General features: G+C 42.8%; 1 protein-coding gene across 2 annotated transcripts in view; it reads left to right on the forward strand.

Annotated features, from left to right (window-relative positions):
• The window catches only part of TBC1D32 (TBC1 domain family member 32), a 157,010-nt gene extending 134,433 nt beyond the window's left edge, over positions 1-22,577 (forward strand). For both annotated transcript variants that reach the window (XM_026649841.2, XM_026649842.2), the window contains exon 34: positions 20,036-22,577. In XM_026649841.2, coding sequence (XP_026505626.1) covers positions 20,036-20,155 — 120 coding nt within the window. In that variant the 3' untranslated portion in view covers positions 20,156-22,577. The remainder of the gene's footprint in view (positions 1-20,035) is intronic.
• Positions 22,578-23,935: the final 1,358 nt, after the last annotated feature.

Raw genomic sequence — 23,935 nt, forward strand, 5'->3', positions numbered from 1 at the left:
GTAATCTTCAATGATTTAATCAGTTCACTGCTTTGTATTACTTAGCAAGTCATATTTTCATAGAAGCTCTGAGTGATGTTCACATATTTCTGAGGGAAATTTCCATAATGGCACAACAACTTCCATAAAACAGTTTTATCCTCTATATGGCTTTTTGGAAATCTATAAAATCAATATAAAGTGGTAAATGCCATTTGATCAACAGTTCTATGATGACACATAGGGTTACTATTTGATCTATACATGATTTCTCTTGTTTGAACAATACCTCTTCTTATTGAAATTGTGACCCTACCACTTTCTTTATTCTATCTAGAATAATACCTTTAACTACCTTACTTGGAATAGAAAGCAATTGAATGCCCCTCCAGTTTTTACCCTTACTGAAGTCTCCTTTCTTTGGAAGCTTCACTATATGACCCTTTTTTCACTTGTCATTCACTTATACTGTAGTTGTATTTCTTCATCAAACAGGGCAAAAAAGTATAGTGTTCTCCAGAGAAAAGTACTGATACATATAGGCCTTTTCCAGCTCCTATTGGAATCAGTGGAAAAATTCCTATTGCCTCCAATGGGAAGTGAATTGGACTCTAACTCCCTCTGTATGTACGTGGCTTCCATTCAAAATTAGGTGTGTTTCAGAGGTGTAGAGTTATGCAGTATCCTCCTACTGAAGCTTGAAAACATTTGAATCACAAAGTTTTCCCTTCAGATGATTGTTACTTTGATAGCTGCCTCTTTAGAAGGACTTTGCAAGGTTTGCTCATTTATATTATTGTAGGCTTATAGTTAGCGTTTCTCCTGCCATGAATATCACCTGGATGGATTATAAAGCCTGGGAGGGAAACTGACTTTTCAATAAAATCTTAAGATATTTTATACTAAACCTTGAACAGCTGCCAAGATGATCTCTACCCTTCATTCATTTCCACAAATATTGTTTGTACAGCATGCCACCAGTTTAAGATTTGGAGAAAGAAGGTGAATTGAGAATTTGAAATCTAATTTAAAATATTAAAATATAGATTTTGATTTATTTAATAGATTTGTAGACTTGATAAACAAAGTTGCACGTTACTTGCAATGGGTAGTTTTCCTCCTAGTTCACAGGTAATATTGACCAAGATCAGTTTGGCTATGTCTGTGAGAGCAGTTATAGAACAGGAACAAGACAAACATACCTTCCTGGCTGGCTGAGTTTCATTCCGTTTTTTTTTTTAATAGTGGTTTTAGATGTTCTAAAGAATCTGCAAACTGTGACCTATGGGATTCAACCCCCTTATTCAACCTCCATGTTCTCTTTGTTAATGCTTCACTTTAGGAGGTGAAGGTGCCAGCTTCCTCTAAACAAAGTAATGGTTTGAACCCTTGTTCAAGAAGTCATTATTTAAAGTTAATAGCGGCACCAATCACTATTCTGTTCTGGACTTTCCCTTTTCTCCACTGATATCATTGGCCATTGATTTCCTCCTTCTGGGGATGGACAAAGATCAGGTTTCTATGTTGACACTGCAATATTCCAGATGGTGGTGAGCTTTAATGATTAGCATCATTAGAGAACCACTGGCATGACAAACATAAAAAGCACAAAACTTGGATATGCTGTAGCCAAAGTGTCAACAAAATTTTCTATCGAAGATTCATCCACTTTATCTGGCGGACACAAAATGGGTGAAAATAAATTTGAGACTTCAGCCATTCTTTCACCAAGACCTCCTAGCTCAGATAGAAGCAAATCCATTGTCGGGAAGAACACCTATACTTTTAACTGAATATGGGGAGAGTCAAATGTATAGTCTGCATCCCCTGTGTAGTCAAAGAATCGCTTGTTCTTCCGGATCCTTGAGTCACTTTTCATTTTTGGGTCAATGCCGAGGCTTGAAGCGACTTGTTTGGCTTCTTCAAAAAAAATTGGCCAAGAATCTTTCAATGTTTGAATTTCCTTTACTAAGTTGCTCACGTGTTTAGCTCCCTCTTCCATTGTTAATTTGGCACTTTGTAGGACCTTGTTCTTATCAACAATACAATGAAGCACTTTAAACCATATTGTAGTAAGAAGTACAAATTCAAATGACTTAAGCCACTTAATCAAACAGTCAACATCTGCCTGGATTTTGGGAGGTAAATGAAGCTCCTCTTCAATTTTAATTAAACTTTCCAGCATGCCTGTGTGATTTTTTGATTAGGGGGCGAACAGCATCAACTCTTGTGCTCCACCTAGTTTTAGATACAGAGTGAAGAGATATATTCACAGTGGTCTGCAAAATTTTCCATCTCGCAGGGCTAAGAGCAAATACTTTATAGAGTTTCTGAACATTTCCAAAATACGTTTTTACCTCTGCACTGGTTTCCATAGTGTGGGTGCCACAGAGGTTCAGCATGTGAGCACTGCATGGAGAAAAATAGGCTTGGGCATTTTCTTCCAAAATTCTTGTCTTTACTCCCTGAAATTTTCCTGACATGTAAACCTGCAGCTTTGGGGCAAGTAATTCAGACCCTGGGTCTTTGTTGGAGCAGGAGTGTCTGGCTCAGCAAGACAGGGTGCTGGAGTCCTGAGCTGGCAGGGAAAGCAGGGCTAGAAGCAGGGCCGGCTTTAGTGGTTTTGCCGCCCCAAGCAGCGTGCCGAATTGCCACCGCGGATGGCGGGGGCATTCCATGTGCCCACGGCCAGCTCTAACTTTTTAGCCACCCCAAGCAAAAAAAAAAACCCCCCCCCCCCCCCAACACAACCGCCCCCCAGTGCTGCCCCGCCGAACCAAGTGCCGTCCCGCCAAACCAAAAAACAAAAACAACCTCCCCCCAGCGCTGCCCTGCTGAACCAAAAAAAAACAAACCCCGAGCGCCGCCCTTCCGAAACAAAACAAACAAACAAAAACCCGAGCACCGCCCCGCCACCCCAAGATTGGCCGCCCCTTACAAGGTACCGCCCCAAGCACGTGCTTGGTCGGCTGGTGCCTGGAGCCGGCCCTGGCTAGAAGTAGTCTCTCTGGGCACATCAGGTGGGGTGGTGGCAGCTCCCTCCCAGGGGGTTTCTTTCCTTATGTACCCCGTGTTGCCCCCCTGGCCCCGGCCCCCCATGCCGCTTACCCCCGCCTCTCCCCTCTCTCAGAGCCTCAGCGTGCGCTGCTGTCCACGAGCTGCCCTCGACAGCACTACAGTGGCGTGACTCCAGCGGGACCAGAGCTCGCGTCGCAGCCCCGCCCCTTTACCACGCGGCTGAGTGGCTCTGGCTCAGCGGGATGAGGCAGAGCTCAGGTCCCACTGGAGCCACGCCACGCTGCAGCGCTTCCTGGACCGCTCCTGCGTGGCGGCGCGCTGAGGCGCCGGGGGAAGATGGGGCAGGGCCCCATGGCCCAGAGGAGCATCAGACATGGGGCCGGGGGCCCTGGAAAGGTTGTTTAAAAGTACTTACAAAATAAGGGCTAAATCATCAGCTTATGATATAGCTCATTGCAAGGAGCAGTGCTTTTTTCTGCAGCATGGAATCAGTCTCCCTTTTGGTCTCCCCACTGCTTTGGGGATGAAGTATATCATGACAGATCTATCCCTGCCACAGCATATGCTCCCCACCACACCAACATAGCTGCTCTGGTGGCAAATTGGTGGGCCAGGATCAAAACTCCACCTACGTCTTGCTCCCACTTGCAAAGGAAAGGGATGTAGTGGCTGTGTTGAGCTTGCTTCCCCTTTTGTGCTGCTACCTGTGTAGCAATACAAGAAGTAGCTGGTATAGGAAAGTAAGGGGGTGTTTTGCATCCCTGTGTTACCATGCCGCTTATGCCCCAATTTGGCACTAAGCAACTTTGTAGCAATTTTACATGCATTTCTTGTTTTGCTTGTTTGTAGTTCATATTTTTTCTTTTTTGTTTAACACATTGATAAATTCTAAGTAGAGGTGCTAGTTAGAGCAGAGGGATTATAGTGGCCAGTGGGGGTGGCCAGTGTGGGAGATGTAGGTTGGATATTAGGAAAAACTTTTTCACTAGGGGGTGGTGAAGCACTGAAATGGGTTACCTAGGGAGGTGGTGGAATCTTCTTCCTTAGAGGTTTTTAAGGTCAGGCTTGACAAAGCTCTGGCTGGGATGATTTAGTTGGGGATTTGTCCTGCTTTGAGCAGGGGGTTGGACTAGATGACCTCCTGCGGACCCTTCCAACCCTGATATTCTATGATTTTAATTAGAGAACCGAGATTTGTATATTCACTGTTTGATTACTGAGAAACTTAGGTCCTGGTTTCCTTGTACCACACTTTATAGGATGCAGGAATGAGAGAAAAGATTGTTTAAAAGCACTGTGCAGTGAATAATCCTCTGTGTTAAATACTACTGTATACTAGAAATTGCTTCTGTTTTGCTTTTCACTTCCATAATCATTGTTTTTACATGGTGCACAAATCCTGTTAGTAAAGGATCTTGTGAGCTGGAAAGGGGTAATTTTAAATCGTTGGACGGCAAGTGATTTTATTTTTAAAAGTATTAAAAATATTTAGAAACAAAAAATTGTAGGCCAGCTTTTACTAATCTAAACTCAGGCATGCAACTCCCACTATTTTAGTCAAAGGGATTCTTTACACACCGTAAGAATCGCATGATTGAGACCAAGCAAAATAATCACAATTATTCACTGTGGCTATTTTATTATTAAAGAAAGGAAGTGAAACATAAAACAACACAAGTGACGGAACATAACTGATAAACTGGTTATTTGCATTACATTCTCTTCTGTATGATGTTCTGTGGAGAGCTTTGAGCAGAGATTTCACCTCTGAGAATGAGGCTGCCTTTGATGGGGCACTTTTCTCTTGGTAAATTGAGACCAATGTCTTATTTTCCAAAATTATCCTGAAGCCAGTCTTAGTACATCCTTAAGTAACTAAGAAGGTTTATAAATAGGCAAAATAATTTTTTTAAGGAAAGGTGGATATAGTTGGTTATTAATAATAGCCAGACATTTTTTAATTAGGCAAAGTAAGCAATTTTAACTAAATCCTGTGACATCGAAGAAAGTGTTTGAGTCAGTTATTTAATAGAAGCCATTTAAGGAGCTGTCTTGAGACAGGCAAATTCTGAATATTAAGAATCTTAAATCCAGGAGAAACTGTTAAATAAGTTACAATAATATTTCCATATGCCAGTAAAATCATTACAAGAGTTTTATACAGTATCTAATCCCTTGTGAGTGTCTTAGTTAACTTTCTCTCACCAATCCATGAGAGGTCTTTGGGAGGTTTTCCTTGGGTTAGTTTCTTCTTGAGTGTTCTGTTTTTCTGACCCATTGTGGCAGCTTACTTGTAGAGATGGACAGGATGAGTTGATGAATACTAGCTCTTTAAGCAGGATAGCAGAGAGTATGTGTGTGAGAGGGAGAGGTGCTCAATTCAAAGGTTTTTTTAATACTCATCTCCTTCCTATTTTCATTAAATTATAGGAAAATGAACCTCTTTCAGGGTTGTTTAGATCCAAAGTTGGTTGCTATCACTCTTCCATTGACTCCATGCCTTCAGGGTTGTCTTAGGTAAGGGGCGGGCGAACTTTTTGGCCTGAGGGCCACATTGGGTTTTGGAAATTGTATGGAGGGCCGGACAGGGGAGGGCCGGTTAGGGGAGGGGGGCGTGGCCTGGCCGCCCCCCCCCCCCTCGCGCCCCCCCCCGCTTCTCGCCCCCTGACGGCCAACGCCCACCGCTCCCTGTCCCCTGACTGCCCCCGGAACCCCTGACTGTCCCCCACCGCCCCATCCAACCTCCCCCTTCCTGACTGCCCCCCCGGACCCCATTCAACCCCCCTGTTCCCCGCCCTCTGACCGCCCCGCCCCCTATCCACACCCCCGCCCCCTGACTACCACCCTGAACTCCCCTGCCCTCTATCCAACACCCTTGCCCCCTTACTATGCTGCCTGGAGCACTGGTGGCTGGCGGCACTACAGCCACACACTGCGCATCACAGAGCGCTGCCCCAGGAGCTCGCAGCCCCGCCACCCAGAGCATTGCGCCGGCGGTGGGGCGAGCTGAGGTTGCAGGGGAGGGGCCGGGGGCTAGCCTCCCAGGGCAGGAGTTCAGGGGCCGGGCAGGAGGATCTCGCGGGCCGGATGTGGCTCGCAGGCCATAGTTTGCCCACCTCTGTCTTAGGTGATGCCTTCAGTTCCTGAATATGCAGTCTAATGGAAACAGAACATTGTTAACTGCCTTTGTTCTTCTTATGGCTGGAAACCATCAGATAACTTTTAAAAGTTAGTTTTAACTTTTTATTCAGTCCATTTTTGAGATATTCCTTCAATTTTATTAGAGTTTCACAGGAAATAAAATTCTCTTTTCAAAAAGTCCAAAAACTCCTGTTCTTTATGTAAACGTTTTCAGTTTTTAAAATGCACTTTTAATACTAAATATTTTTAAAGAATGTCCTTAGCTTAAGTAGTTATTAAAGAAGTTGTTGATGCTACATGACAATTTTTGGAAAGATGTAAGGGGTCTTACAATATTACAGTAGGTATGGTACATAAGTTGCAGTATGATGTGCTGTATTGCTTACTCCTGGGGGGATTCTGCACCAAAAAATTCAAAATTCTGCATATTTTATTTGTCAAAATAATGCAATACACTCACACCAGTTTCAATTTGTTGGGTAATTTATTTAAACTACAATACAGAAAAAAGTCACGATAACTATTCAGCATTTCCTAAACACATGAAATTTAAGTTACAAACAGTTGGTAACTAATACCCTGCATTCCAGTTATAATTCTGGAATTTTACTTAAATTACATTACAGAACACCAAACAGCCAAAAAAAAAAAGGAGAATGTCATTTTAAATTGCTCAGACTTTCACACATGAAAGTCATACAGTTTTGTTAATCATTGTCCTGCATTTCTGTGCAATCCAGTATTTTCATTTAAATTATAGTACAGAAAACAGAGCCTTCAAGTTTTTCTCACTTAGTGATTTCCTTCTGCTAGAAAGGATCCAATTGTACAGTGAAAAACTTCTCTCTACATCTGCAGAATTTGAGATAGCATTTATGCAATTCAAGGCCAGTTTGGCAATATTTGGAATTCTCTGTGTCACTGAAAGTCAAAACACTTGGAGTCAAGTAACAGAGGGGTAGCCGTGTTAGTCTGAATCTGTAAAAAGCAACAGAGGGTCCTGTGGCACCTTTAAGACTAACAGAAGTATTGGAGCATAAGCTTTCGTGGGTGAATGCCCACTTCATCAGACGCAAGTAATGGACATTTCCAGAGGCAGGTATAAATCAGTATGGAGATAACGAGATTAGTTCAATCAGGGAGGGTGAGGTGCTCTGCTAGCAGTTGAGGTGTGAACACCAAGGGAGGAGAAACTGCTTCTGTAGTTGGAAAGCCATTCACAGTCTTTGTTTAATCCTGATCTGATGGTGTCAAATTTGCAAATGAACTGGAGCTCAGCAGTTTCTCTTTGGAGTCTGGTCCTGAAGTTTTTTTGCTGTAAGATGGCTACCTTTACATCTGCTATTGTGTGGCCAGGGAGGCTGAAGTGTTCTCCTACAGGTTTTTGTATATTGCCATTCCTGATATCTGACTTGTGTCCATTTTTCCTTTTACGTAGTGACTGTCCAGTTTGGCCAATGTACATAGCAGAGGGGCATTGCTGGCACATGATGGCATATATAACACTGGTGGACGTGCAGGTGAATGAGCCGGTGATGTTGTAGCTGATCTGGTTAGGTCCTGTGATGGAGGTCAACAAAAATAGGTTGACTTTGAATAGCTTCAGGCACAATCTTTTCCCTGTACAATTTTAGCTCCTGTTGAGACACCTCAGAAAAACCACGTATTGCTGGCAGATTTTTATTTTTTATTTTTTTGCATTTTTCTGCACAGAAAAATGTGGGCTATATGAATTCTGGAATTCTGACAGAAGTAATTGCTTTCTTGTTTTTCAAACCATGGCAAGGCATTTCCAGTGTACTAAAGGCATTAGAATGTGAACGGATGTTATATCTTTTTTTTTTTTAATCAGGAAAAATGGTTCATATAAGTCATCATTTGTAGTACTGGTGTTCATAAAATTGAGATTCTCTTGTATTATACACTAGAAGAGCCACCCACACGCCGCACTGAATATCCAGGGCTGATTTGTGTTTGGAGGGGAGTATGATAGTAAGTGCTTTGAGGGAGAGTCCAAGGGTTGAAGGTAGGAGAAAAGAAAAGGAGATGCCAAGACAACAAAGGAGGAAGAGAGCAGCAAAAGAAAAAATAAAACTTATGTCAGGAACAGTGCATCTTATTATTTACAGACAAAAAGAAAGTGGTTAGGACTCTATAGAACGGGCAAATTATCAGACTAAGGTACTTTAAAAATTTGTCTCTTTCACATTTTAGCTCCTATTTTTTTATGTATAATGGAAAAGATTCTTGAACTACCGGTATATAAGGGTACATGTGAATATTTAGAGAATTTTAAGAGTTAGGGCTAATATTACCTGGTGCTGAATGCAATGCTTGTCTGTAGCTTCTTTTTTTGTGTGCAAATGAAACTCTCCTCATATTTTAAAGGAAAAGTATATTTTTTTGAAATTGGAATAGTAAGGTAGGCCAGTATGGAAAGACAGTGGTGGTTATAAGCAAGATAAATAATTTGTTTGCTGACCAATCATGATCCTTTACTTGAGAAAATATAAGTGGCAGAGGGTGAAAAAAGAAAATATACAACCATCAAGCACTATACCATATCTTTGTATATGATAGGGAGGGTTGGGGATTCTGTACATATCAAATGACTCCTATTAATAAGAAATGGAGGAGATGTAGTGCATCTAAAGAAATGGTAAAATGTATATTCAACTCCTTTTGCAATTACTATGTATGCAGAAACTTTTAGACTTCTATTTTATTAGTACTGTTTCAGTACAGTAATGGATAATCCCTGCACTGGGAAGTTAAAACTCAAGAAAACTAGTAGCTGGCCAACAGCATTATGGGTATTAAACCGAATTAACCCTATTGGCAGTCCATAAAATTGCTGAACTTGAATTAATAAAATAATAGAGTAGATCAGTGGTGGGCTGCGAGACCACACCCGGCCTGTCAGGGTAATCCAGTGGCGGGCTGCGAGACAGTTTGTTTACATCGACCGTACGCAGGCACGGCCTCCCGTAGCTCCCAATGCCCGCGGTTCGCCATTCCCGGCCAATGAGAGCTGCAGGAAGTGGCGCGGGCAAGAAGCAAGAGAGACAGACTTCATCCTTTTGGAGGACGCCTTATTTGTTCAACTTTCTGTATCAAAAAGCTGGAGTCATCAGATGCCAGTACATCAATCACTGAAAAGAAAGGAAAAAACAGCCATTACAGCTTGCCCGCATAGAGTCTTTAGCTCTTCGGGAATCAGAGATTTGTGGCCAGAGGGTGACCTGAACTCAGGGTTGGAGGCTGGCCTGAGGTATTTCTCCATCATGAGGCGCTTCAGTTGGAGATCCCTGGCTTTTCTTATCCTAGCTGTCAGTTTTCTGCAGTATGGGCACTTCTGAGTAATGTGTGTCTCACCAAGGCAGTGGATACACTGAGTGTGATAATCCGAGACCAGAATCTGCAAGTCAGGCTGCGTTTAAAGCCAGGTGAGCTGGGCATGCCTGAGAGTCGGTCTCTTAGAGAAAAAAAACAAGGGTAAACCCTGTCTGAGACTAAGGCTGTATGCCTGCGAGAGAGGCAGGGGTAGATAGGGAAAGTAAAGGATTTTTTTTTAATGGTAAAGAAATTAGAATAATGCAAGGGGCTAGGGAAACTAACTACAACTAAGCTAACACTATCACTGTGAACTATCTACTATAAATCTTATCTGAGGTAAGATAGGGCGCTGCTGATTGCGCCGACTCAAGCCAAAGGCGGTAGAGAAGGAACTGGGGGATAGCTGGCTGCGCACCGCTATGTAACTGCTTGGAGCGGCGCGAGACGGCAATGGTGCGTGCATGGCACAGCTGGACACTGCTACCACAAATCTCCGATTGCAAGCGCAGGACGTCAAGGCACCTAAAGTGGAGCACCCACAAGGACACTCCTTGAAGAAGAACCCAGAGTTCACACACTAAAGTGAAATCTTCCAGCTTGGCACCCACAGAGCTGAAAAAAATCTTGGCACTGAGTGTTACAATGGCGCCACCTGCTGTACCTATGCCGCACAGCTCTAAATCCTCGGCACCGGCAGTTTCAACTCATGCTCCTGGGCTGTCCACCATGCCGTCCCCGGCACCGAGCTTCACGGTTCCGCAGCAATTCATGAGGCATTCGGACCTGATAGTGGCCTCAACGCCTGAATCTCCTCTACTTGACACCGAGGGTACCCCATCTAGATCACTAGTAAGCCAGCTTACTACTCCTTGCAACTCAGCCCCCCCCCCACTATATATCTGCAGGTGGTTGGTGTTGAGGAAGAAGAGGATGATGCAGTTGTAACCCTTCTGCCCATCTAAGTTGGAAGCAACAAGGGCCGGGTTCTGTATCTAGGGGTTCCGTTTCAATAACGCAATGCAAAACCGGCTCGAGCCCCCACCCAGTGACCTGGGACAATTACATACCACCCCTTGGGCGCCTCTAAGAGGCAATACTTCCCCTCTCGCAAGCACGGAGTCTGAGTGTAGCAGAAAATGTTTAATAACATGAGGTAAACGACATCAGCATTAAATTGGAAAAAACACCACAAACAGGATTCATAACACAAACCATGAGCAAAAGACCCACCCCAGCAAATTGGGCCGTGTCCTTTCCCTTTGGTTCTTGAATCCAGCAACCCCAAAATCACCCAGAGTCCCCAAAGTCCAACAACCCCCAAAGTCTCTGTCCCTGGTCAGTGCAGCCCCAGAGTAAAAGGGGGGCACGCAGGGTGTTAAGGGGCACCTTACGTGATCCGAGGCCGACCGGCCGTCTCTCCGTGGGGTTCCGCCGCAGCCTTCACCACGAGCCAGTCCACTTCCTGCCGTCCCACGAACTGCTGTGCTCTCCGAGCTGCTCCGCTCCGCTCACCGACCTGTGAGCTGCTCCAGCCGTCCCCGCAAATGGCTCCGCTCTGCTCACCGACCTGTGAGCTTCTCCAGCCGTCCCCGCAAATGGGTCCGCTCCGCTCACCGACCTGTGAGCCGCTCCAGCCGTCCCCGCAAATGGCTCCACTCGCCATTCCTTGGGCCGCTCCAACCGTCCCCGCAAGGCTCCGCGCCGCTCGCTGCTCCCCCAGCCGTCCCCACAAACTGCTCCGCCAGCTGCTTAGCAATATATTTTCAGGCTCCCCCACTAGTTAACAAAGCACTCAGTGATCTCAGCTCTTAGTAACTTTAGCTCTTTTGTGATTTCAGCTCTTAGGGATTTCAGCTCGTAGTACGGGAGCCCCAGTGCTGGTGCACCATTGGCCCAAAGTGAATTCAGCTCAGTAGCCTGTAACTAGACTCCTAATGGTATCAAAGTTAGCTCGGACATTCAAAAGTGGAGAGAAGAATTGGTGTTTCAGGCCCTCAAAGGGGGGCCTATACCATCAGGTACAAATACCTGTCCCCATCCTCTCTCAATTCACTGAGTTGTGGAACCCATGTCCCTTGTCTAGCGAGTGCTACTTAGGTGATGGTGAGACCCTCTGTCATAAAACAGTTTCATTGTCCTTGATTCACATAATCAGGGTAACAACACTTTATTCCTCCTGCCCCAATAACAGAGAAACTGGGGATCCCACCCCATCCAAAGTAACCACTATCAATTGCTGTTGTCTCGTGCCAGGCAGGTGGGTGTGCCTATGCAAACAAGATCAGCCCCGGAGTTCTTTTCCACACTCGCCATAATTCACCACCAGATGTCAGGGTAGAGCTCATCCTGACTCTGCTTACACAGTAATAAATACTCTTTGCCACTTCTCACCCAAGCCAGGACCATCTCATCGCCAACCACCTGCAGATATATGAGGATGGTATGGTCACCCATGGGCACCACCCTCCATACCATTCCCACCTTACTGGTCATACTGGGATCCATGGGCAATGTATAGGACTGAAAACCGCAGCCACCCTAACCAGCCTAGGTCCAGAACATCCTGGTCCCATTCACCAACTGTCCCGGCACTTCCGAAACGCAAGAGGAAGTCACTGAGGAACCTGAGGACACAGCCAAACATGATACTTTGCTGCCTACTCACCTCTCATCTTCGACACTGGACGAAACCATAATGTACCTCACACACACACCATGGGGGATGATTTCAAATCCTTTCAGGACCTCTTCAAAAGGGTTGCTGAATTCCTGGATATTTCATTGGCTCAGCTACCAGAAGCCCAACACAAGCTCACAGATATACTCCAGGCATCCCCTTTGGAAAAGATAGCTCTGCCAATTAATGATGCAATCATGGAGCCTTCAAAAATAGTCTGGCAGACACCGGCTACAGCACCACCCGCATGTAAAAGATCTGACAAAAAATATTACGTACCACCAAAAGGCGTTGAGTTCCTATTTACACACCCCGCACCAAACTTCTTAATAGTAGAAGCGGTCAACCAAAGGGGGGAAACAACACCAGTCTCAAACGACCCCATACGATGAGGACTGGAAAAGGCTAGACCTTTTCAGGCGGAAAGCTTATTCTTCAGCTACACTTCAGTTCCGCATAGCCAACTATGCTGCCCTGCCAGCCAAATATACACACAAGTTGCTCACCAAAATGTCAACTTCTATTGAAAATTTACCAGATGACAAAAAAGTACAGTACAAGGCAAACTTTTCTGAAGGGTCTCTCATCACTAGGACAGCCCTCCAGCCCTCCCTTGACTCAGCCAGACACAACAGCATGAGCCATTGTGATATCTGTGGTCATGGGCTCCACCTCTCCGGGTTCCCAAGGGAGGTTCCAGGCAACGGTCGAGGACTTACCCTTCAAGGGGCGAAAACTATTTGATGACAAAACCAATGTTTCATTACACACACTTAAAGACTCAAGGGCGACCTTAAAAACCCGTGGCATTTACATACCTGCAAACAAAAAGAAACAGAGCAGGTTTTACAATCAGAGATTCCGGTCTACGCCATACTCTCAGCCCCAAAGACAGTATGACCAATGGAGTAAACAAAAACAGAACAGATGTCGGCAGAACCAAGATCAGTCTTTGACATCTCAACAATCCACCTCTAAAGAATTATTTTGAAGGTGTGGTCAAGGGCACGAGACCACCACACACTCTGACTCCAGAACCAGTCCCCTGCCCATTTGGAGACTCTGTCACCATACTACCCAGTCTGGAACACCATCACGACAGACAAATGAGTTTTAGAGATTATCCAGAAGGACTACTCCATCCTCTTTATTTCTATCTCGCCTACCCATCCCCCTTCCTCATCCCTCTTCAGGGACCCCTCTCATGAGCACTTGTTACAACAGAAAATAAACCACCTTGTGCAATTAGGTGCCGTGGAACCTGTACCATTACAACATAGGGGGAGAGGTTTTTATTCACATTACTTACTAACTCAGAAAAAGACTGGTGGGTGGAGACCCATCCTGGATTTATGAAAACTCAACAAATTTGTGAGAACACGTTTAAAAATGGTGACTCTAGCACAATAATTCCAGCATTAGAGAAAGGAGATTGATTCTCGGTCCTCGACCTTCACGATGCTAATTTTCATATTACAATCCACTCATCACACAGAAGATTCCTGAGATTCACCCTAGGGAAACAGTATTTCCACCACAGAGTACTACCCTTCAGCCTATCCACTGCCCCAAGGGTTTTTTTTTCCAAGGTTCTTGCTGTCATTTCAGCTCACCTATGCTGACACGGAGTACTGATATTTCTATACCTGGATGACTGCCTCATACTGGCACCAACACAGCAAGAAACAATAAATGCCACACAGAGCACAATAACACTTTTCACAAACCTAGGATTGCAAATAAGCGTGCAAAAGTCCACATTGGTTCCTGTCCAAAAGTTGGAATTCATAGGAGCCTGTCTCAACTGTCTAACAGTAATAGCAATGCTACCCCAACAACGCTTCCTCACCCTAGTCAACCTAATTTCAACGGTGAGGGAAAGCCCACAAACATCCGCCAGAACATGTTTACAACTCTTGGGGCACATGTTGGCAACAACATTTGTTGTCAAGCATGCCAGACTCCACATCAGAGGCTTGCAGGCCTGGCTTCGAACAGTGTATATACCGCACAGACACTCTCTCAACAGATACCTCATAATGCCACGCAGAGTAAAAGATTCGTTAACATGGTGAACACAACCAAAGAACATCTGCTCAGGAGTCCATTTCCAACAAGGAACTCCAACTATGACAATCACGACAGAGGCTTCCCTAATTGGTATGGGGAGTACATCTACTCAACAATACGGTCCAAGGCCGCTAGTCCCCAGCGGAGTCCAACCTGCACATAAACTTACTGGAGCTAAGGGCAGTCCGAAATGCATGTGATCACTTTCTCCCTCTAATCAAGAACAATACAATCAAGATCTTCATGGACAATATAGCATGCATGTTTTATATAAACTGCCAAGGGGGAGCACGATCATATACAGAGGTGATATGCCTTTGGAAATGGTGCATCACCAACAACATAGAGATATTGGCATCCTATGTGCCAGGATGTCAGAATACAACAGTGGATGTACTAACCCGGGATTTCTCACAAACCCACAAGTGGTAGATGGATCCCAAAACTCTCAAATCCGTATTAAAACGATGGGGGTTCCCCACCACAGATCTATTTGAAACAGCTCAGAATGCCAAGTGCCCACAATATTGCCGCAGAGCGGGATTGGGATACCACTCCCTAGGTGAAGCTCTCCTCCTAAAATGGGAGGCGCCACTGATGTATGCATTTTCTCCGACCCCACTCCTAAGCCGAGTCATTCACTAGATCAAGCAGGACAAATCCAGGGTCATTCTCATAGCGCCCACGTGGCCCAGACAAATGTGGTTCCCATACTTGCATCAGATGACAGACTATCCACAAGCTCCATTAGAGTACACTTGGCTATTACCACCTCCTTCCATGACAAGGTGGACAGGGTCACCGTATTTGCTCACCCAATGATTAAACACTTTCTTAAAGGCATTGAAAACACTTATCCGACAATGATAAACCATACACCCATGTGGGACCTCAACCTTGTTCTACAAGGACTCATGGGAAAACTTCTTGAACCCCTTGCAACTTGCTTTTTGTTGCACTTATCCATGAAGGTGGCTTTTCTCATTGCCATCACATCCACCGGATGGGTGGCAGAACTAGGTGCCCTAATGGCAACCCACCTTATAAAATGTTCTTTAAAGATAAAATAATCCTATGACCCCATCCTAAGTTCATATCCAAAGTCACCTCCCCCTTTCATTTAAGCCAACCCATTTACTTACCTGTATTTTTTCCTAAGCCATATGTGGACAGGAAGGAGGCCTCACTGCACACATTGGATGTTCTCAGAGCATTAGTTTTCTACACTGAAAGAATAAAAACATTTAGAAAATCACGTAGACTATTTGTTTCCATAATAGAATGCTCGATGGGTCAAACCATCTCAAAACAGAGACTATCCAAATGGATATCAGGATGTGTCCATTTGTGCTACCAAAACAATAGTCTGCAGCCTCTCCCAGGAGTTCACACACACTTCACCAGAGCAATAGCAGCGTCTGTGGCCTTTCTCAATAATGTCCCTATCACTGACATTTGCAGAGCGGCTACCTGGGCATCAGTCCATACTTTCATTAAACACTATGCTTTAGAACAACAATCAGTGTCAGATGCTCACTTTGGAATTACTGTGTAATCCACTATCAATAGAGAAACTCCAAAGCCCCTCGCCTCCACTGAAGGGCACAGTCACCTAAAGTGGAGCACCCACAGGGATACTCCTCAAAGAGCAAGAGGGGTTAACCACCTAGTGTAGTAACTGAGGTTCTTCGAGATGGTTATCCCTGTGAGTGCTCCACTGTCTTCCCTCCTCCCCTTTACTTCAGAATTTCAGGCCGATTCTCTGAGGTAGAGAAGGAACATGGGGACAGTTGGCTGCGCACCGCTATGTAACCGCTCGGAGTGACACGAGACGGCTACGGCGCGTGTGCAGCCCAACCGGGCACTGCTACCACAAATCTCTGATTACAAACACAGGGCATCAAAACACCTAAAGTGGAGCACCCATAGGGACAACCATCTTGAAGGACTTCAGTTACTACACAAAGTGAATAACCCTGTCTTCCACTAACCTGTTCTAGGTCCCAAGATAAATACTTACCACCTCTATGAATAGATTAGCGAAAGAGACCTAGAGTCTTTACTCAAACAGAAGCAGTACTCAAGACTCGGTTTCACTCTGAAATAGTGATCTTCAAGAAGAGCTCCAAATCTAGGCAAACAGAAGGGATTTCTTCAACTTTCTGTTTGCAGATATGGTTTAGGGATGTGAGGTGGTTCAGTACATTCAGTTTTATTGATTATGAGGGATTTAGCCACTGTTTAATGTAGAGTGCCAATGTGTATCTTAGGCATGGGAGGAAGTTTTGCATTTGATGCCTTTAAAGACCCTATTCACCATTTGTGGAGTTGTCAGTGAGATCAGGAAGGTTTCTTGAGAGGTCCCACCTAATCCTTTGATCTAACACTCACCAAAATGGAAGGATTCTCTGCCTCCTACTTATGCTTTCTGATCTGAGAGACAAAGTATAGCTGCTCAGATCCAAGACACTAAGTCTGCTTCATCCATCCAGAACCATCTCTATTGAATCAGAGCCTTTGTTGTGAAGATCTTCCCTTCTTTAGGTGCAACCTAAAACCCAGGAAATTCATATTGATCAGTCTCTCTCTTACTCAGCTCCTACTTCCAATGGTTCAGGGACTCCAGTTTCTTCATATTTGCAAGAATCTTCCTCCCAAATCTTCCCCAGCCATATGGGGAACAAATTTGTCAGGTATGGGCCCTTATGTTCAATGTACTGTTTATGGCTCTTCGGACATAAGACTTCATTTTCTGTCTACTTGATATCACTTAGGAGCATCCTTGAAAGAGTCTAGCCAACAGAGAGGCTTAAATTGAAATCTAGGTAGCTGAGGCTCATTCCAGAAAGATGGAGATTATTATGTAGAAGGGCTCCAATACATAATCCTAAAATAGATACATTTAGAGTCCATTCTATCAGAGATATAGTCCCCTCCAAGACTCATCTCCATAATATATCCACATTAGGTTCATTCTGTAGAAGGTCAGTGTTTTCCAAGAATTTATCACACATTGGTATCTGAGATACTGAGGTTATTGTCCATATTTATGGAGATATACCTATCTCATAGAACTGGAAGGGACCCTGAAAGGTCATTGAGTCCAGCCCCCTGCCTTCACTAGCAGGACCAAGTACTGATTTTGTCCCAGATCCCTAAGTGGCCCCCTCAAGGATTGAACTCACAACCCTGGGTTTAGCAGGCCAATGCTCAAACCACTGAGCTATCCATCCCCCCAAGGAAGTAACCTGAGTAGCTAAGACCAGTTTATAGTAACTTGTGACAGATGTTGATTTTATTGGCTGCTGCTGTATGTCTGAGATTTGTAAGGCTTCAAATCACCATTTGGAATTAAATTTACACTTTTACTCAGCAATGCTCTCTGATTCTGAAGCTAAATTGGATGTTTGTTTTCAGCGGGAGTAGGCAGCCTTCTTGAGTTAAACGTTCCTTAACCCTCCCCCAGGGAATGGCTTCCGCTTGCTACCCTCCTACAGTGGAGTTCTTCAGGAAGAAACAAAGTGTACTTAGTAACTGGAATTCTCCAGAAGATTGTATAATTACACAACTGTATTCAGTGGGGGCGTTGTGAAGCTGAGAGCTTTGAGAGGGGATGTGTCTTGGGAAGCACAATCCAGGCCAAAGCTCCAGGGAGCACTTGGGGATTGTGCATGCTGCACTTTCCCTTAGGATAGTACAACCTTTTCCTTTCTCTGTGTCTAGCTGATCCACTGGCCAGTGTGTTGGTGGGAAAGGCTATGTCTCCTCTCTCTTTGAGGTGTCTTGCCGCCCCAGAATTACTTCAATCAACAGGTCTTGTGGTGCTTCCTTAAGTGCAAGGTCTTTGATTATCACTGGCCCTTGCATGGGGGCTGGGGCAAAGCTACTTTTACCTTTCCTATGTCCATCCATCCACATGAGGGTCTGGGTACTCTAGCCCACTGCCTCTGCAAATCCACATTTACTCGCCATCCTTCGCTGAATCTATGGTGTATTATAGCTAGTTTAGATGAAGCAGAGGGGAACTGGGAATAGTTACAGGGATGAGGCCTTTTGTAATCACAGTTGGTCAGCTTTTACCAATATGTTGGTTCTTTGTACTGATGTGTGTGCATCCTCTAACAGTCAAACGGCTTTAGGATGTTTCATGGGTCTTGTCATGCAACAAAGAGGTTCTGTAGTGTGGGTCTGGAGAGGCAATATATCAGGTACCTTTTCTTTCTTCTTTTTAAGGAACTAAGATGGGTTCCTACTTGGGAATGTAAAAGGAGTTTAACTCACGGACCATTTTATTTCAGAAGTCAAATATGGCCATGAAGTGTGGTCAATAGGTACTTTAATTAGCTTCTTATTCTCCCTTGCATAAAATATGCAGAGGGACTCAAAACAGTTTTGCAGACTGTTTCAAAGGTAGCTGAAATAAACATTAGCTGGAATAATTAATAACAAATGCAATTATTTTATTTAGTTTCTATTAGACATCCAGTATAGAGCATACACACATTTAATCAATACAAACTTGGGTGCCTGAAAAAGGGAGTTAAACTCCTCCTACAACAGGATCTTTTTCCTCCAGTGCCTAGTGTAATCCTTTCCCATTCCAATATGCAAAAAAGAGTCCCCAAATAGAACAAAATTGTGCCCTTGTTTGCACTTGTGAGGAGGCGAGGAAAAGGGTAAGGACATCCTTAGACCCTTATTCAAACAGGGACGCGCAGACTTTCGGCTGGTAGGAAATTGTGGTCCATGGGCTCAGCGAGGGTGACCAGATAGCAAGTGTGAAAAATCGGGACAGAGAGTGGGAGTAATAGGTGCCTCTATAAGACAAAACCCTGAATATCAGGACTGTCCCAATCAGGACATCTGGTCACCCTAGGCTCAGCAGACCACTAGTTAGGGGAGATGCTCAGCTAATGCACCAGCCTGTATGCCATGTGGCCTAGCACTGTCTAGCTCTTAAATGCTTGTTACAGCATATGCTGCCTTAGCAATAACACTGCTCAGCAGATGGTCAGCACACAGGTTGTTCCTGCTCTAAGCAGTATCAAAGTGTACCAGAGTTTTTTCTTGGTGTCCTTGTTGAATCCAGCTCTACTCTTGGTTTCTTTTTGCAGAGGATACATCTGCCAGCATCCCTCTCCCTTGTCTACCTTGTCAGTCCCATGGAAGGATTTGGCCTGATTATCTTTTTTTTTCCAAACAGACTTATTTTGCCCTGTTAAATATGGACATGAAATCCAGAGCTTTATAGAATGTTCATTGTTGTTTATGATGATGATGAAGCAAAAGTATCTTAGCCTGCTTTAAAAGAGCATATTTTGAAGATCAGTGTTCATAATTGGCTTTTAAAATATATAACTAGTGCTATTCTCCTAGCTGGCTGTTAGCAAAAAGGGTGGATCAATGTACTGGGAACCTATTCATTATACCTAGCACATTAACAACCTTTGGGCTTCCAGAGCTAGTATACACTTTGAGAAAAGAGTGTTTTTGTAACCTGTCATTTTCTATTTAAGGCTTATTTTGTATTCCTTGAAATCATCAAATGGAATGCTCTCCTAATAGTGAAGAAATGGGTTCAGTCTGAAAAAGCCATTTGTTAGCAAATTTCTAATTAGGAAGAGCTGTCTGAACATGAGCACACTGATTTTTCACTTTTAAACAAAGGGAAATAGAGTATCTGTTTGCACCATAAAACACCAAGGCAGTGACATGCAAAAGTAAAATAAGCTACCTTGAAACATCTAAAATTCATTATACTGTAATAGTGCATCTTTTTTCATAGCTAATAATTTTTTTTGTGTATTTGTGCAGGAAGAAGCACTCCATAGATTTCGAGTGAGTGATTATTTAGAATACATGGAAAGCTTGGAGGCAACCTACAGGCCAGTGTTGCTGAGAGACATGAGGAACATTAGAATGCAGAGCACATAGATCAAGCAAACAAGCATTTCATCTTCAAGCTTTAGTTAAGTTCTGAAAGGGAATGCCGATTGTTTTATATCAGTCTTCATAAAAATTCATGCTGTGGAAATACACATATGTTAAAATCCATAATAAAGTTTTCAGAATATAGGTTTTTCAAGGGGACATCATCTGAATTGGATCAACTGAAAAATAATTAATTTTTCCAGCCATACTGTATGTATTGCCTTATTTTTATTTGGTAGATTGCTTGAGAATCTGCCCTTAGCTGACGTCAGGGTCTTGTTTGTATTCTCTGGAAACTGTTCCCAAACTAATACATTTTGGTCATCTCCTACCTACACCATCACACCTAAAACTTTAAAATTCTGCACAGGTCTGGCAATAAGAAGCAGTACTGAGAATAATCACTTGGGTATCCTGTATTTATGTGAATGGGGATGAGCAAAAGCAAAGCAGCTTTCCTGGATGCAGCTGATCTGACCTTGTGGTTTGGCTGAGGAAGAATAGTTAAATCCAAGTGGAACAAAGGACTGATACTGCCCTCAGCCATAATGGTTTTAAAAATATTTCTATACCATAAATATATATTTGTAATCTTATATGCTAATTTTATATTCTCAGAATGGATAAATGGGAAGGCAGATTACTAAAATATGCATTATTCAGTACAGTCATTTTATTGATTGGCTTGACTTGTACATATTACCCTTATATAAAACCTTGCACTAATAAAAGCAAGGTAATTCTGAGGTAAATAAATGAACAGTGTGGATTACTCTTCTGTCCGATCTGGAGTCAACTTCAGAAAACATGTCAAAGATGAGTGTGACATCAATTCTGGAAATTAGTGATTCATTTGTGTTTTTATACAATGATTGATTTCAACATTCTGAAATGTGTGTTTTGGTGTGTATAAGCCTGGGTTTCTGAAACAGAAGTCAAAATAATTTTGTTATGTATCACTAATACAAAAAATGGCAATTAATCTAAAATACTTTTTGCAAAACAAATGTTCATTAAGGTTCATTTACTTGTTTTATCTTTTCTGTTCATTGTGACTTCAGACAGTTGAAATACTGACTTGAAAATTGGAGTATATAAAAATAATTCCATTACAATGTAACCTATAGTTCTGTTATTACAATAGCATGGCAAGTCTATAAAAAAAAATTCAGTGAGTTAGCTTGACATACTGGACTTTTTGCCCCAACTGATATGAATTTAACAAAGGAGTCCTAAAAATGGTACTAAAAGCACAAGAACTACTTTAAAATTACATTTTCCAAACTTGTTTCCCAATGTATAATATAAGTTTATGGTTCCCTTTCTTTCCATTATACTGGTGAGTTATTGTATTTGGTGTAGAGAATCTTGCAGTGCTTTGTTACTGTTTTTAAAAAGCTGCATCACAATAACAAGAAAAACTGAATAGAAAAAAGGGGCTATAAATTAATTTTGAAACGCTCTCTCCCTCTCTTGACTGGGATCTGAGGAAAGATGAAGCAGGTAACAATTACACTGCAGAAATCTGAATTCATCTTATGCTGAGAGGCCAAATTTTATGTCACCAGGGAAAGTCTTGTGACTAAATATACAACAGTTTGATTAGTTGACAACAGTTGTTAAGTGTGCCAACTACTGAGAGTCTTTTTCACCTTAATTTTGTACCGTACACATCCTCTGATTTTAACAACTGAGTCAAGACCAAAAATGAATGTCCAACAGTTTCTTGGATTTCTAAGACTTAAGTACCATGTAGTTATGAACGAAGGCTTGTGCTTTCCTGGAATAGCAAAGGAATTGGATTTTCAGTGCTTACCTGCTGGTAAGATCCCAAAGGCTCTCACAGCTGGGATGCTGCCCCAGGTATCAAAGGGAGGAGACAAAGCAGAGCACTGTTCAGCTACTCCATTGAATTTGAGATATACAGATTTGTGCTCTGTGCAGACTCACTAGCAACAGCCATTGCTCTCCACCCTTCCTGTAACTATGTGGGTTACTCATATGTCCATAGTGAACATGAGGTTATAGAGTCTCCTTTGGCTGGTTCTCCATTGCCTTCCCCATTAACATATTAGAAAGATGGTATTTTGGCTACATCTTGCCCTAGCATGCTGGGAGAAGATTGAGTGCTAAATGTTCATTTTTGCTAGTGTGTTTATAGGTGATGTACTCTGGTCAATATTTGCTCACTTTCATTCCACAGTGATATCTAAGAGAAGAGTTTGCACCTGTACTTAGAACAGGAAATGACTGTGGGGCAAGCTAGCAAATGCTGACTTGTCAAAGGCTAAGTGGGTATGCATGGATGTGCTTGCATATGCAGAAGATGAACTCTAATTGGAACTTTATTCATGTACATCAGTAGGAGGAGGTCATTATTTTATCTCATTTAAATTCAGAAATGTAACTTGAATGTACCAATTTATTGCAGATTAAATAATGTGTATCCACCAACTATTACAGTAATGTCTCAGAATGGAAGAAAAATGATGTGGTTTCTCTAAGTCGATCTGTGCATGTGGCTAATCACATGTCACATGCACAGCACCCTATAATGGGGTTTTATTCCCCATTTAAGTGATAGATTGTGTGTGTGTGATATTCGTGGTGGCAGCTTCTATTGCTGCCATTCTGAATACAGTCTCTCTAAAATAACAAGAAGGCACAAATTATGTCTGATAGTTTAAACTACATTTTCCTTTTTGCACTAAGAAATCTTAGTCAGATTACTGTGCAAGAGTATAGAGGCTTTCCACAAAGATTTTCTATTTTGATAGGTGCAAGTATCCAGCATAACAGTTCACCCTGAAGAACACATTAATATTGGAAACAAAGGGCATGCTGTGGTTAGTTCTAGTAGCAAAGCAATATAAACTACCATAGTGCCTCCTGTGTATGTAGGCAGAATTACCGGGTGAAATGGGGTGCTCAGGAAAGTTTAAGTTTGGGAAGTACTTGGTTACAGAACATGTTGCAATGCACCTAGGGATTGCCACCTATGAATAAAGCTAGCTAGCTATACAAATTAGGTGTGGTTTCATCAGAACTTTTTAAAATTGAAATCTATGGCAGAAAAAAATAAAGCATCTCAGCTCTATAAATCCTGTCTCTGCTGTATTTGAGGTTACCCAATGTCATCACAACACTTTCTCGTAATGTGAATGAAGCAGTACTGTCAGTTTGGGGACAGTTAATTCCACTCTTAATGGCTCTTGATTTTTTTCCCTATATTTCCACCGGTGTGAAATGAATACATACATATGAACACACTCAAAGGTAAAATATTAACTAATACTTGCATTCAGTAGAGCTGGGTTTTTCAGGTTTGGGGTTTTGGTTTGGTTTTTTCTATATGTAAATTTGAGGATGAGCCAGAAATTACTGACATTTTCCATTGCTGCTGCTTTTTTCTGTCTATAAAATGTGTTTGGTAGGGGCTTTTTTAATAGAAAGAAAGTGAAACTCTTAAACTTGATTAAAATAGTTTCTTTCTTAAACTGCTGGGTGGATTTCACACGTCAGTTATGTGTACTGTAGAGTGAAATAAAAGAATTATGACAATAGTTAATGCTACCACATATTTATCTGAAATCAGTGTCAGACTATCAAATCTATGTTCTCAATGCTAGTACTGTCTCTTATTTGATTTTTAAAGTACCTAACTTCATTGCCACAATGCTCTATACCTATACCAGCTAGCAATTGTCCAGGCAGTTGTTGAGTGCTAGGCTGTTAAAACGTGAATATTTAGCAAAGTTGTGCATTTTTGATATATTGAGGATG

The sequence above is a fragment of the Terrapene carolina genome, unplaced genomic scaffold, assembly GCF_002925995.2.
Source record: "Terrapene carolina triunguis isolate 2854851 unplaced genomic scaffold, T_m_triunguis-2.0 Scaffold85, whole genome shotgun sequence".
NCBI classification, from domain to species: domain Eukaryota; kingdom Metazoa; phylum Chordata; order Testudines; family Emydidae; genus Terrapene; species Terrapene triunguis.